This window comes from Solanum tuberosum, unplaced genomic scaffold, assembly GCF_000226075.1.
Source record: "Solanum tuberosum cultivar DM 1-3 516 R44 unplaced genomic scaffold, SolTub_3.0 scf00035, whole genome shotgun sequence".
Taxonomy (NCBI): Eukaryota; Viridiplantae; Streptophyta; class Magnoliopsida; order Solanales; family Solanaceae; genus Solanum; species Solanum tuberosum.
In genome coordinates, this window is record NW_006238963.1 from 551,619 (window position 1) to 566,419 (window position 14,801).

Genomic DNA, 14,801 nt, shown 5'->3' on the forward strand with positions numbered 1-14,801 from the left:
CCACTCTCCCAGATCTCGTTCTCTCACTCGCCTCTCTCACTTTATACAATTGATCTTTTTGTATATGTATACCAAAGCAGATTATACAACTGCTTTCTTTTGTATATGTATAGCGAAATATACATATTTATGTTTGCTATGAAACGCAATTATGCAAACTTTGCTATAACATACAAATATGAATTTTGTGTTTGCTATATGTGAAAGTTGCTTTAATTTTTTTCAAAAAGCCTCACACCATTAAGAAAGAGAAAGCTATACTTTATATACAGCTTCCCGATCTTTTCAATTATTATAGTAAAAATTACATATAAGATTTTGTTCGCACATAGCATAATAATTTTATATGAGGATAGATTCACCCATGTCCTTGTTTCGTTGTTAGTCTCAACTCTAATCAATTCACCTTTGGGATTATTTCATACCCTGACATACTTTGTAAGTTTGTAGGGTATACAAAATCGAATCGAAAATCGAATCAAATCGTAAACTAAGAAAAAAAATCCGATTAGTGGTTGGTTTGACTTGGTTTGGTATTGAAAAAAAAATTCGACTATATTTGGGTTGGTTTGATTTTAACTAAAAAAAACCAACCCGAGACTAAACCAACCCGACATTATATATATAATTTTAAAATTTTATTTTATACATAAAAATATATACTTTGATATAATTTTTAAATATTTCTTATACTTTTTCATGGTTTTTATCTTTTAATATATTATTTCAAGTTTGAATATAAGAAGACTAAATGGTTCAATAATGAAATGTCAAATTTGTCTAAGATTATAGTCCACAGATGTTGATAATTATAATAAAACTTAAATCAAAATCAAATTAATACTAATGCAAAAAGAAAATTAATTCAACACTAAGAATGACAATAATATTGAATATTTGTTCTTTGGTTTTACATTGGTTTAGACAATTCAAACACATAATCTAATTTTAATTTTCTTTAATATTTAGTCATTTAACTAATACTTATTAAACTTATTTTAGCATGATTTAGTACTTTTAAATTATGATCATTTTCGTTATGACTTATTAATTTGCAATATTTGTTTACGTGATTTCATTATTATTGTTTTTTTGTTGGATATTTTAGTGTCATTACCCATATCATATTTTGTGTTATTTTCTTAAGAAACACCTTAGATAGTTGTAATTTTGGTAGGACTAAAGAAATATTTGAAGTACAAGTAAATTATATGTTTGTATGAAATAACTTTAACCGGAAAAACCCCCGAAAAAAAACCCAAAAAATCCAAAAAACCCGAAAAAATCCAAAAAAACCTAAGGTTGAAAAACCCGAGTTTTATTGGTTTGGTTTATAGATTTAAGAATCTGAAACAAATGGTTTGGTTTGATATTTGAAAAACCCGAACCAACCCGACCATGTACACCCCTAGTTTGTATGTTTCATTTCTCTACATTCATAGTGCAAGTTATAGGTTCGGACGAACCAACTAGCTTTTTCATAGAGGCTGTAATTGTATTAGAAAATTAAATAAATATATATGTATATTAATTTGTGAGAACAAACATGATTGACAGTTCAGTAGTAAGTAAAGGCAGTGAAAATGTTTTTCACACTAGTATTGCAATATTTTTCTCTTCTGTCTTAAAATTTAGAACTTCTAACTCCTAACTCTGATTTCGCTTATGTCAACATTGCAACATATATATTAGTAAAAACAATTATCGAGTATAGGAAACCTAGGAAGGAGAGGATAGAGAAAGGAAAGTGAAATTCGGAGTGAGATTGAAACCTTATTTGTTGGCGCTTAACAAAATTATTTAAATTTCAGTTACTAAGTAAAATTATTTTAAGTAATGTATCTTAGTTATTCATATCTTTATTATTAAGTGCATCTTTTTGTTATTGTTTTACGACCCTTCAACAAGTCTAAATAATTAATATATATAACAAAGTCACAATATCATTAAAATGTCTATTCAAAAATATTGACAAGTATTACGATTCACCGCTACTTGGCTACTCCATTCGATTTCATCAATAACCATCATCATCCACCATTATTAATGCCACCACCTACAACTCAATCACAACCACCATAGTCAATTGTTACTACCACTAGACATCCTTTACGATCATGATCATCACCAACTATCATTACTAGAGCACTACCAATAATTACCAGCAGTCATCACAATATATCGTCAACCAACACCATTATTATTATTATTAGTTATTACTATCTTCCGCCACCACAACTACCACCATCTAAACTCTTTGATTTTTTTCCGAACACTATTTATTCTCCAGTACTTAAACAAGCATGTGTCGTCTACATTGTAGAAAGTGTATCTAACGTAATAATTATAATACAGAGAATGTTATTCGGTGAATAATTATGTAAGATTGCTATAAGATCCATAATATAATCCTCTAGTAATGATGGAAGAGTCAACATTAGAAGAGAAACTTCTTCGAAAAAATTACAACTATTATCTACTTACTTATATATGCCCATTTGGAACTTTAAGTGTAACCACAACAACTACGTCTCGGTCCCAAATAAGTAGGGATTGACGGTTATATGGCCACACTGACCATAACCATGTTTCTAAATGTATAAAGATAAAATATCACATAACTCCACTGTCACTGTCATAAATTAACTACTGGGGATAGTGATACACATCATTGCACCAGAAAGCAGAAGCTGCATTAATATGGCATGAACCAAAGATGTTGGGAGATCGTACCATATCTTCCGGCTCAATTCCTCTTGCAGTTCTGTAAGGTGTTTTGATCGAAAATGCTCTGCTAAATTGGAGGCGTGATTATATTATTTGAAACTTGAGAGCACGAACCTACGCAGAAAGCAAGTATAAGTTTATAACAATCCTAAATTTATAATTCACATTAGCACAAAGGAAACGATTATTTAAGCAATATCTTGAACAAAATTATAGTACTTACATGTGTCTTTTCCGTAGTGCAGATGTATAATATAATCAGATTTTCAGCAGCTCTAGTTTAAGAGCTGGGAAATGCGCCACCAACAAGGATGTTTAGTCTTTTGTACGATTTCTTGATTAGCAGCATATTCTTAAGATCAACCATGAACTTATCGACTTGGTTCTGAAGACCACTTCCTCCTACTTATAGAGCCTGCACTATCATAATCATGCCACTCCAACTCCATCTGGCAAAGAATGATGCAAAACTCAGTCATATTATCCCTGACACTTGCACACATATAGCAAAAACTGAAAATTATGCTGCTGAAGAGAGAGTATTGCAAGAATTCCTTTTCACTCAACTACGGCAACATATCACTGAAGATGTCAAGAGCTTTTTACTATGACATGCTACACAAAGCTAAATGTAGTACTGGTAAGCTTTGAATAGACGAACTTAAGTAAAAGAATAAGAAGCTATCAGCAAATAAGTTCAATGCAAATTACGGGAAAAGATGCAATTATGCACTCTAGAGGCTAAGATAAGCTAGGAATAAGGAAGCAATGAAGCATAGGCATACATCTCCAACAACGACGGTGTCACCCTCTTTCACGCCAAGCTTGAGCAGAGATTTATTCACACCACATGCTTCCAAAACATGTTGAAATCTTCTGTCTGAATCCATATATCTGCACAGAGAACAAGATTCCATTTTAATGAACTCAATGTAATTTTCATAAGCTCGAGGATATCAAACAAACTTGATTTAAAACAGGTCCTTGAAGCAAAGAAATGGACGGGACCAGACTTCAGAAATCCCTATCATCTACCAACATAAAATCTCTGTACACCTAATGATACATGAGACCACTAGAAAAAGCTCAACTCTAACTTGAAAATGTTGACTAGTTGAGTAGTCTCAGCTATGATACAAGAAAATGAAATTAACATCAGGGCCAGCTACAACCAAAACGTGTTTCCATAGGAATGCTAATCCAAAGAGAAATAGAAGGAAAAGGCACTTGATAAAAGGCAATACACAAGAATGTAAAAGAAGACAGGATCAGAGAACAGAGAGATCCATACCTCCAGTTTGTCATTTGGACGAAACGTTGCAGGCCTAATCCTTGAACATACCAAGTTTTGGAAGAACTATCATGGGAGATCTCAAACTCGTTTATGGGAGCATTTCGCTGCTTTTTCACCATGTCAGAAACATAGTTCAAGTTTACTGGGTCCCTTCTCACTGTACAAGAAATTAAAACCAATACAATCAAAGAACTGAGCACTATTGCCCCCTCCCACCTCTTTCTAAATTGACATGCAGTTAACAGCAATAAATGAAACTTGGTGCTGAAAATACACAGTAGAAAATCTCCTCGCAGAAACCCTCACATTCGTCCTCTTATTTATTTTATTTCTTGATAAACACTCTTGTTTTATTTCCTTTAAAAACAAATCTGGGAGTTTACCCAGAGGGAAGGAGGCAGAAAGCACTCTCATTTCATGTCACATTCACAAAGAAAGAAGCAAGTCCTAGCAAATCTATTGAAGCAATCCTTGATGACTGGTACACAACTTGATTACTCCCTTTACGAGGAAAAGGAAAGGTAAACAAAGAAGAAAAACAAACAACAAGGAACAAGGGTGCAAGTTGCCTTACCACATCCCCCTTCCCCTCCCCATTGAAAAAACAAAATAAAGGAAGAAAAAAACACTTCATTCAAAATTTAATTACTCCATCCGTACTACTTCTTTTTTTTATGATATCGCGGTGTCCGGACCAACTTGTGCGCACCTCAAATAATTCTACAGGGTACCTGTTACCTCCCACCGGTACTGGGTAACTCTGTCCATCAAGGCTTAGATAGATGTGAAGAAATCACCTAGTGTTTCTTGCCTTTGTTGGGATTTAAACCTGAGCCCTCGTAGTTCTCAACTCACTTCATTGACCACTAGGTCACTCCCTTGGGTGCTACTCCATATGTCCTATTCTGGTAGTCCACTTTTTCATTAAACTCAGGCAATAAGAGAAAAGCGAACATATGAATTGTTTATCATTTCTTGAGAAACATGGATCCCATTTTTGACATTTGCAAGGTAGAAAGGTAGAATAGAGGATAAAGTATTGAGAAAAGTAAAAGTGGGGACATTGAAACTTCTGTGTATTTAAAATGGTAGCGCATGGAATGAATTTAAAATTCACTGAACCTGTTATCACTGAAGGGTAGAAAGTGGCTCAAATTCAACAGAGTGAAATAGTAGAGGAGACCCTCAAGTGGAAGCAAGCTATCATACTATATGTCGTAGGAGCATCTCTTTCCATTGGTGCTATTAACAGGTTCATTGCTACCAACTGGAACTTTGCTTCAAAACCTACAATATATTACCACAATGATGGGTACTTTGTGGTACGTTTTAACAGCATTGAGGGCAAGGAAACAGTTCTCTGTTCGGGCCCTTATACCATGAACAGAAAACCCATCATAATTCATGAACGGAATGCTGACTTTAAGTTTGGGGAGGAAGTACTTCGTATGATTCCACTATGGGTGCGACTTCCTAATTTACCAATGAATTGTTGGGGAAACCTGACCTTGAGTCGAATCGGAAGTGTTTTGGGTCGTCCCATCTATGCGGATGAATGCACCACTAGTATCGAAAGGATTTCTTATGCCCGGATCCTCGTGGAGATGGATGTAACTAGAACCTTACCTAATATGATCAAAGTTCAAGACCCTGAGGGGCAGCTATTTGATCAAGAGGTAGAATACGACTGGAAGCCTAGCTACTGTCCTAAGTGTCTGAAGATAGGACATATATGCCAGGATCCAGTCGAGGAAAAACAAACTCAACAAGTTGATCGAGGGAAGGCTGTTAAGCCAAAAGGTGCAAAAACAATGTGGCATCCGAAGGCACATATACAGCAGGCACCCTCACAGAATTAGGGTGCTTCATCAGGCAGCACTAATGGGATTAACGAGTGTACGTCTGAGCTGGGTATTCCAGGACAGAATCTAACACCTGATGCCAGATCTATCCAAGCTACTGGAGGAAACCAAGGCGCAAGTTGGCAAACAACTAAAAGTACCTTCTCCGCTAATAGAGTGCGGAAGGATGAGGCTATAGGAACAGCTAATGTCTTTTGCCCTTTGACTACTGTAGTCAACATGGAGCTGATGCCCAAAGAGAATGCAGAAGATTCTGGGCAATTTAGGATAGGAGGTACAGTTCCAACCAATCTTCCTACTCTAGCTAGATGAAAGTTGTTACATGGAACGTCAGGGGATTTAATAAAGTTTATAAGCATAAGGAGCTAATAAAGTTTCTACAAGTGAATAAAGTTGACATGACAGCGATATTGGAACATAGAGTATTGAGAAAATGTGCTGAGAAGATAATAACAAAAATAGCTCCTGGATGGGGAGCACTGTGTAAATATCAAACGGGAAAAGGTAGAGTATGGTTACTATGGAATCCTACTGTGTGTGACTTCTCTGAAATTCTTATTAATGAACAGTATATCCATGGTTTGGTGAACATCTATGACACAAACAAAAGCTTCTATTTACATCGGTGTATGGGTTGCATACCATTCAAGATAGGAAAGAATTGTGGCACGACTTACTGGGTAAATCAAATTCAATGACAAGCCCCTGGTTGATCATGGGGGATTTCAATGCCATCTTGCATATTGAAGATAGAGTTGTAGGCTCTACTGTTCAAGCTAATGAAATTAGTGACTTTGCAGAGTTCATGCAAACCGTCTGTATGATGGAACTTAAAGCAGTGGGAAGAAATTTTACTTGGACCAACAACCATGTTTTTAGTAGGATTGACAAAGGGCTAGTAAACGCTGCTTGGGTCCAAATGTGGTCCTGCCTTGAGGTGATTGTTATGGAGCCAGAATTCTCAGACCACTCTCCTTTGAGTATATCACTGTATGAAAGACAAAATAAAGGGGCTAAACCTTTCAAGTTTTTTAACTGTTTGGCACAACACCCTGATTTTAAAATTTTGGCACAACACACTGATTTTAAAAATTTAGTTCAACAGGAATGGTCCAAAGGTGCCACAGCTAGTACTTTGGCAATAGTCTGGAAAAAGCTGACTTTTCTAAAGCAAGACTTGAAGCACCTAAATAAAAAAGAGTTCCAAGGTATCAGCAACAGGATTACAGAACTCCGAGGAAAACTGAAAGTCTTGCAAAAACAAATGGGGCACATAACTGAGCATCAGAGGTTGTATGAAGAAGAGAAGCTACTCAAACTAGAACTTGAAAAATGGTATAGAGTTGAGGAGAACGCTATGAAACAAAAAGCCAGAATTGATTGGCTTAAACCTGGGGACTCTAATACAGCATTCTTTCATGCATGCATGAGGAATAGAATAGCGCAAAATCATATCAAAAACATAACAACAGTTGATGGTAAATTGCTTCAGAGAGATGAAGATGTCCAGGCTGAAATTATTGATTTCTATAAGCAGCTCCCAGGGTCAGCTTCCACCCAGCTTCAGAGCATCAGAAACGATATTATGCAGCAAGGACGAGTGTTTAGCAGACAACAACAACTACAACTAGTGGCCCATGTGACCAAAGAAGAAGTAGAGAATGCTATAAAAGATATCGATGGCAGTAAAGCTCCCGGTAATGATGGGTATAATGCAGTTTTTTATAAAAAATCCTGGGACATCATAGGAGATAGTGTGGTACGGGCTGTACAGGATTTCTTTAGAACGAATAGCATGCTTAAGCCAGTGAACTGTACCTTAGTAACACTGATTCCCAAGGTCAAACACCCTACTACCATCAGAGAATACAGGCCAATCTCGTGTGGCAATGTTTTATACAAGATATTCTCTAAAGTAATCACTAAGAGACTAAGTGTAGTTATCAACGACCATATAGATGGTAGCTAGTCTGCATTTATTTCTGGTAGACTCATATCAGATAACATTATTTTAAGTCATGAACTGGTGAAATGGTACTCAAGAAAAGGCATCTCACCACGATGCATGATAAGGTGGACCTTCAAAAGGCGTATGAATCACTTGAATGGGCGTACCTAGAGCAAATCTTGATCAATCTACAGTTTCCTGATAGCTTTGTCAAGTGGATTATGACTTGTATCTCACTAGTTACATACTCTATAATGATTAATGGTGTACCCGCTCCCCCATTTGCAGCCAAGAAGGGATTGAGACAAGGTGACCCCATGTCACCTTACTTGTTTGTTTTAGCTATGGAATATCTCAATAGGCTTTTTTTGATAAAGTGGAATATCTCAATAGGCTTCTAAAGATATTACAACAACACAAATTTAAATATCACCCTAAGTGTGCTAAATTGAAGATTATACAGCTTAGGTTTGCAGATGATCTACTTTTATTTAGCAGAAGGGATTTTCAATCAGTTCAGGTACTATTCCAGTGTTTCAGTCAATTCTCCCTTGCTTCTGGACTCCATGCCAATATGCAGAAGTGCTCCATCTATTTCGGAGGGGTCACTCAGGAGACGCAGGATCAGATTATCGCCCTTCTCAGTATGCCTAAAGGAGCATTGCCTATAAGATACCTAGGTGTTCCCCTGAGCACTAAAAGATTATATATTGTGCAATGTCAACAGTTGTTGGACAAATACTGGGGAAAATGACCTCTTGGACATCAAAATTTCTTTCTTATGCAGGGAGGCTGCAGCTCTTAAAGTCTGTACTTTTCTCCATACATACCTACTGGTCACAACTGTTTCTATTGCCCAAAAAGATCATGACTACTATAGAAAGTATTTGTAGGACTTTCTTATGGACTAGTGAAGTAGACATAAAAAAAGGCACTTATTGCTTGGGATAAATTGTGCCTACCAAAGGTTGCAGGAGGGCTAAACATACTGAATTTGCAAGTCTAGAACAAAGCAACATTATGTAAACTGTTATGGAACCTGTGTAGAAAGAAGGATGTATTATGGATTCGATGGGTCCACATTTACTATGGCAAGACGGGAACTTTGTGGGGTGCTAGGCATGTTGGATAATTCAGAAGATATTGAAGGCTCAGAAGCACATTGAGGAGACAGGTATGCGTGAAAGTGATATGTTGAATATACACAAATTCTCAATCAAGATGATAGGGGACCACCCTAGTGTCACCTGGAAAAGAATCATATGCAATAATCCTGGCCTCCCAAAGTGGTTGTTCATATTATATCTTTCTATTCATGGGAGACTATACATTAAAGACAGTTTGATAAAGTGGGGTATGCAGATTTGCCTCTTATGCCCTCTCTGTGAAACTGAAGTGGAAACCATAAAGCACATTTTTTTCAAGTGTTCTGTGCCCTCATGTGTATGGAGGAGAGTGCTGAACTGGCTAGGTATCAGTCGACAAGTCATGAATTGGACTGAAGAAATCCAATGGTGTGAAAATGAATGCAAAGGCAAAGGCAATATTGCTACCATCTTTAGAATGATACTAGCAGCCTCTGCATATGAATTGTGGCTTGATTACAGAGTCTTCCAAAGCTCAAGAAAAAATGAGGAAGTCATTGTGAAGAAGATTGTCCAAGAGGTATTTTCAGGAGCAAACATGCATGTGAAGCTAGCTAGACACTTGAATAGTTTAAATTTTTATTTGGTCTAGGAGAGTATGTGATTAGGAACACTACAGCATGCATAGAACTTTCTGGGCCTGTCCAGTTAGTTGTCTATAGGCTTGTTCTTTGTTTGTTTTTTTCATTTGAGCTGTACACTGTCACTTTTGGTAATAAAACGTGTTTAGTTACCAAAAAACAAATGTGCTATTATAAATTGGACACTTTAGGACAACCAAAAAAGGGTAGGACAATTTTGATAGGAATATTTATTTAGCTAGAACAAGCATTTTTTCAATTTTATGGCACTTGTCAAAACAAATTAACTGAACATCAATGGTATTTTAGCATAGTCATGTCCACAGGTAACATCGAAACAAATCATAATACAGACATAAGAATTGCTTACCTTCTTCTTTAGAAGCTTCTCTTCTACGAACAAGCTCATAAGCAGCACAAATAACATCATGTGTACCCTCTCTTTTCACTGCACTCATGCAAAAAGGTTCAATTCCACGAGATCTCAGACTGTCCCTGAATGTCTTCCAATTCTCATATGCGTCTGGAAGGTCCATTTTGTTGTAAACCACTAAATAAGGTTTTTCAGCAAGTTCAGGACTAAACATTTCCAATTCAAGACGAACAGCTTCATATTCATATTCTGGTTGTGGAGATGAACCATCAACCACATGCACCTTTCTCCAAATAAAAATTCCATCAATTGGTCAAAACTATTAGCTCAATCTCGGAATAATCAGAAAGCGTAAAGGAAGGCTATACACCAGTGCAAAATAATTGGGACTTTTAAGTAAACTATAAAATATATGGATGCACAGAGTACATAGAAACTACTAAAAGATACTCATGTCAACAGGAAAAAGGAATTAGCACAGTGATTCCATGTTGCAGAACTCAGAAAGGAAAGGGATAGCTAAATATGAATACCACTATTTTTTTTCTCTTTAAATTATGAAAAGGCCAAAGTCCAAACACATATGCAGACTCCTAAACTTGTCCAAACATTTCATTTTGACACCTAAACTAAAGGTTGTACTATTGAACACTTGACCTAGGGTGAGAAAGGCCCTAATTTTTCTTTTTAAGAAAATTCTCTCTCCCTGTCACCCCCTCCTCCGCAGTCCATCACCACCCTTGCCACCATCCCTGTCACCACCCACCATTCCCCTTCCCCTTCTTTATTCTTCTTCTCTTCCACCATTTATTAGACAGATTAGGCCACTATTTTCCTCCAAAATCTGGCTAGTTTTTTCAACAGATTCTGGTCTCCTCCTCCTATTACTTCTCCTACAACATTTTTTCCCAGTGGATAAAACCACAATTTTTTTCCTCCAAAATCCAGCCATACCTCTCAACAGAGTTCATCATTTTTAGACTACCTTAAGACTATGACACAATATGAGGAAGTCAATGACATTCGACAGAGAAGAGAAACTTCAATTCTGTCATCCAAATTCATAGAAAGCTGTGATATTTAGATCCAAATTCATAGAACCCGAATGGGTTTTCATGGATCAAATTGAAGCAAGCCTTGCATACTGAGAGTTGGGCGAAAAAGGAAGCTTTAAAGAAATCCAATGAAGTGGGAAAGAAAAATACCGGATTGATGAAGATGAGGAAAAAATGGAAGGGAAAGGGTATTGTGATTGGTTTTAGCAGCAATTGGTGTAGGTGACCAGAAGATATAAATTTTGCTTCCACCGAAAGTTTCTTTTTGACCAGTCAATGTGTTTTTAGACATATTGCGACAGATAGGACTAGAAATGAAGATATCTGGGAGAAGGTGAGAGTGGCTTCGGTGGAGGACACGATGCAAGAAGCAAGACTGAGATGGTTCGGACATGTGAAAGGGAGATGCATGGATGCCCTAGTGTTGAGGAGTGAGATGTTGGCTATGGACGGTTTCAAGAGACGTAGAGGTAGACCGAAGAAGTATCAAGAAGAGGTAATTAGACATTTGATGGTGCAGTTTCAGCTGACCAAAACCATGACCTTAGATAGGAGGGTCTGGGGTAAACGGATTAGGATAGAATTTAAGTAATTAGCAACATGTTGTCTTGTTGCCCGTTCATATTAATAGTCATAGTATTGCACATGTAGTTTCTTGTCCTTCGATTTTTATTACTATCTGTTGATTCCTTGTACCTGATTATCATAATGTTTGTAGTTTTTGTTATTTTACTATCTGTTGTTTTTGTTATTAGCTAATGTTTCTTGTACTTTTGTTACTTCTTTCGCTGGACTCCTTTGGACTGTTTTTTCTTGAGCCGAGGGTCTACCGGAAGCAACCTCTCAACCTCTGAGGTAGGGGCAAGGTCTGCGTACACTCTACCCTCCCTAGACCTCACTTTGTAGGATTACATTAGGTATGTTGTTGTTGATTTTTTTTCTTAATTGCCGCATCATAATTTAATTGATTTTATTTTCCATGTAAGGAGCGAGTACCATTGACACACTTCACTTTGTTTGGAGCTGCCAAATGTGTCAGTAGGCACATTTTTTGACAACATAAAGTGTTCAATAGGCATAAACCCTTGTTTAGGTGTCAAAATGAAAATTTCAAACAAGCTTAACCAGACGTCTATGTATTCAGCCATATAAAAACCACCAAGTTAACATAAACTTGAAACAAGAAAACAACAAAGAATAAATCAAACTACAGTTTGAAATAATAGGGTTGCGGCACTTCCCCGGACCCTGAATGAATGCAGGATGTTTCGTGGACTGGGCTGTCCTTTACAGTTTGCAATCTGTTTAACCTTTTCAAATATATATTTTCAGATTAAAAGCTCTCCCAGTTACACTTCATCACAAATTAGCTATAACATAGCAATCATATTCAAATACATGCAAACTATATAGGGATATGACAATTAGCCAAAATCTTATCTGGTTCAACAAATAACTAATAGTTCTATTTATGCAGGATTGGAACAAATACAACTTATTTATGCAAAGAAAGATCACTTTAGAAAAAGATTGTACCAGGACTGAACATCTTTCTGAGTGCCGAAGAAACTCATGGCCTAAACCAAAACCTCGGTGTGCCCCTTCGAGTAGACCAGGCAGATCAGCAACGACCACAGTAGCATCATAATCAAATGAAACTACGCCCAAATTTGGGAGCAAAGTGGTAAAGGGGTAATTCGCAATAGCTGGCTGAGCAGCACTTATAACACTGAGAAATGTACTTTTCCCTGCATTTGGCGCTCCGACTATACCAACATCAGCAACCAACTTGAGCTCCAAGTCTAACCACCTGGTCAATAGGACTGTTACTTGCAAGATACATAAATAATTGAAAGTGAAAGAAATCTGACAAGGATATAGTCCTATCTTAATTAGGATTTCGAAATTAAGGATGACAGCTTAATAGAAACACCATAAATGAGAGGTTTCAATCATTTTTTCTAGTCACAACATTCTAATACCATACTGCATTATAGTTAGATGCTGAATGTACACATAATAAAACAAAAATTACGAAGTGTAAAGAACAGAAACGATACTCACATCTCTGGACCTTCTTCTCCATTCTCCGCAATCTTGGGCACCCTATTCAATCCTGTCTTAAAAGAGGCATTCCCTCTCCCACCTCTTCCACCAGGCAACAGCAATGCCTTCTGTCCTGGATGCAACAACTCGAGAAGTACATTCCCTTGAACTCCACCCTCCCCAGCCTCTCTAATGACAGTACCTGGTGGCACCTTTACCACTACATCCTCACCTTTTGCCCCAAATTGCTTCTTTCCATGACCATGCCCTCCTCTCCCAGCTTTAATATGCACACTCTGCCTAAATGGCAACAATGAATTCATCGACCCATCTACCTCCACATACACATTCCCTCCCCTCCCTCCATCACCACCAGATGGTCCACCCAACGGCACAAACTTCTCCCTCCTAAATGCCACCACCCCATTCCCTCCATCCCCTGCTTTTACATATATTTTTGCCCTATCGAAACACCTCATTACTGCTGGAACCCCTTTCTCCTTCTCCTTTATATCACTCCCTTCCCCTTCAAACACATCACCACCCTCAAAAACCCCACTCGTAGAACCTTCCATTTCAATGCCCTCATCATCATCATCATCATCTTCATCAAACTCATCGTTAACCTCATACAGCTCAAATTTCCCACTACCCTCAAACACCCTACTTCCAGTACCTTCCATTTCACCATCCACGTCATCATTTTCATCAAAATCATCCTCGCTCTCATCCTCAAAATCATCATCAACCTCGTACAACTCAAATTTTCCATAATCAAACCTAACATTCTCTACATTCTCATCATCCAACTCTTGCTTAGGATTCTTAGCTGGGGTGGGAATAGTTAACTCAGAGAGGGTTATTTCAGTTGAATCTTGGAGGGATGGAAGAAAAAAGTCATCTTTTGGGGGAAGACGAGTGAAGGTAGTGGCAGTATCACCGGCAGCGGTGGTAATTGGCGATGGTGGCCTAAACTCGCCGGATTTCCGTTGAGGGGGGTTGGGTTTTTGACTTCTTCTGTTTGTGTTTGTAGACAGGCGCTTTGGGTTGGTTCTATTGCGACTGGTATTGGGTCGAGCTTGACAGCGAAGAGAGACAGAGAAGGTTGATGTAGTTGTGAACAAAGAGAAAGCCATGGCTATGGCTGCCAGAGCTCAACAAATTATCCGTTTGGGCGGGTGTTTCACAAATCCATATATTTTCTTCAGATAATTCCTGAAAAGGGAATTACAACTTTTCTATTGTTTAATGACAGAATATTAAAAACACCAACCTGGCTCGAAGTATTAGTTTCATTTCCGAATTATTAACCATCTTAAGAAATAAAAATACTCTCTAGATTAACTGAATTTAAATGTTTCTCCGATCTACCAAATGACATAACAAGTGCTCTCAAACTCTTTTAAAAGTTTGAGGCTCATAATAAAAAATCAAGAAAAGTGTTGAAAACATCTCTAAACCTTGCGAAAATTATTATGTGACACATTTTGAATTTGGAGATTCAATCAAGTCTATATTTGACCATAAATTTTTCATATAGCTTTTAAATATTTTGAATTGTCAAAATTAATATATTTAATGAATATCCACAATATTGTGCAAGTATAACAACATCAATTTTTATTTAACAAAAACACCTTATTTTTTGAAAATCAATCAATAAATATATGATATAAAACAAAGTAGGATTTCTGGAGTTAATTTCAAAATCGAAAAGAAAAATAAAGTTTGTTCTAAAGTCAATTATTTTTAGAACTCTAAAAATTTAAA

General features: G+C 37.0%; 1 protein-coding gene across 3 annotated transcripts; it reads right to left on the minus strand.

Annotated features, from left to right (window-relative positions):
* Nucleotides 1-2,381: 2,381 nt before the first annotated feature.
* On the minus strand, nucleotides 2,382-14,241 carry LOC102595954 (GTP-binding protein OBGC, chloroplastic). Of its 3 annotated transcripts, XM_006342696.2 has the most exons (7): nucleotides 13,050-14,241; nucleotides 12,522-12,795; nucleotides 9,928-10,213; nucleotides 4,019-4,178; nucleotides 3,513-3,621; nucleotides 2,951-3,176; nucleotides 2,382-2,841 (listed from the first exon to the last, which is right to left on the minus strand). In XM_006342696.2, the coding sequence occupies exons 1-6, from the start codon at nucleotides 14,165-14,167 to the stop codon at nucleotides 3,099-3,101; spliced, it is 2,025 nt and encodes a 674-aa protein (XP_006342758.1). In that variant the 5' UTR covers nucleotides 14,168-14,241; the 3' UTR covers nucleotides 2,382-2,841; nucleotides 2,951-3,098. The 3 variants fall into 3 exon arrangements, with proteins under 3 accessions (XP_006342758.1, XP_015162168.1, XP_015162167.1); XM_015306682.1 differs by lacking the exon at nucleotides 3,513-3,621 and having other exon boundaries at nucleotides 2,951-3,213; XM_015306681.1 differs by lacking the exon at nucleotides 3,513-3,621 and having other exon boundaries at nucleotides 2,951-3,219.
* Nucleotides 14,242-14,801: the final 560 nt, after the last annotated feature.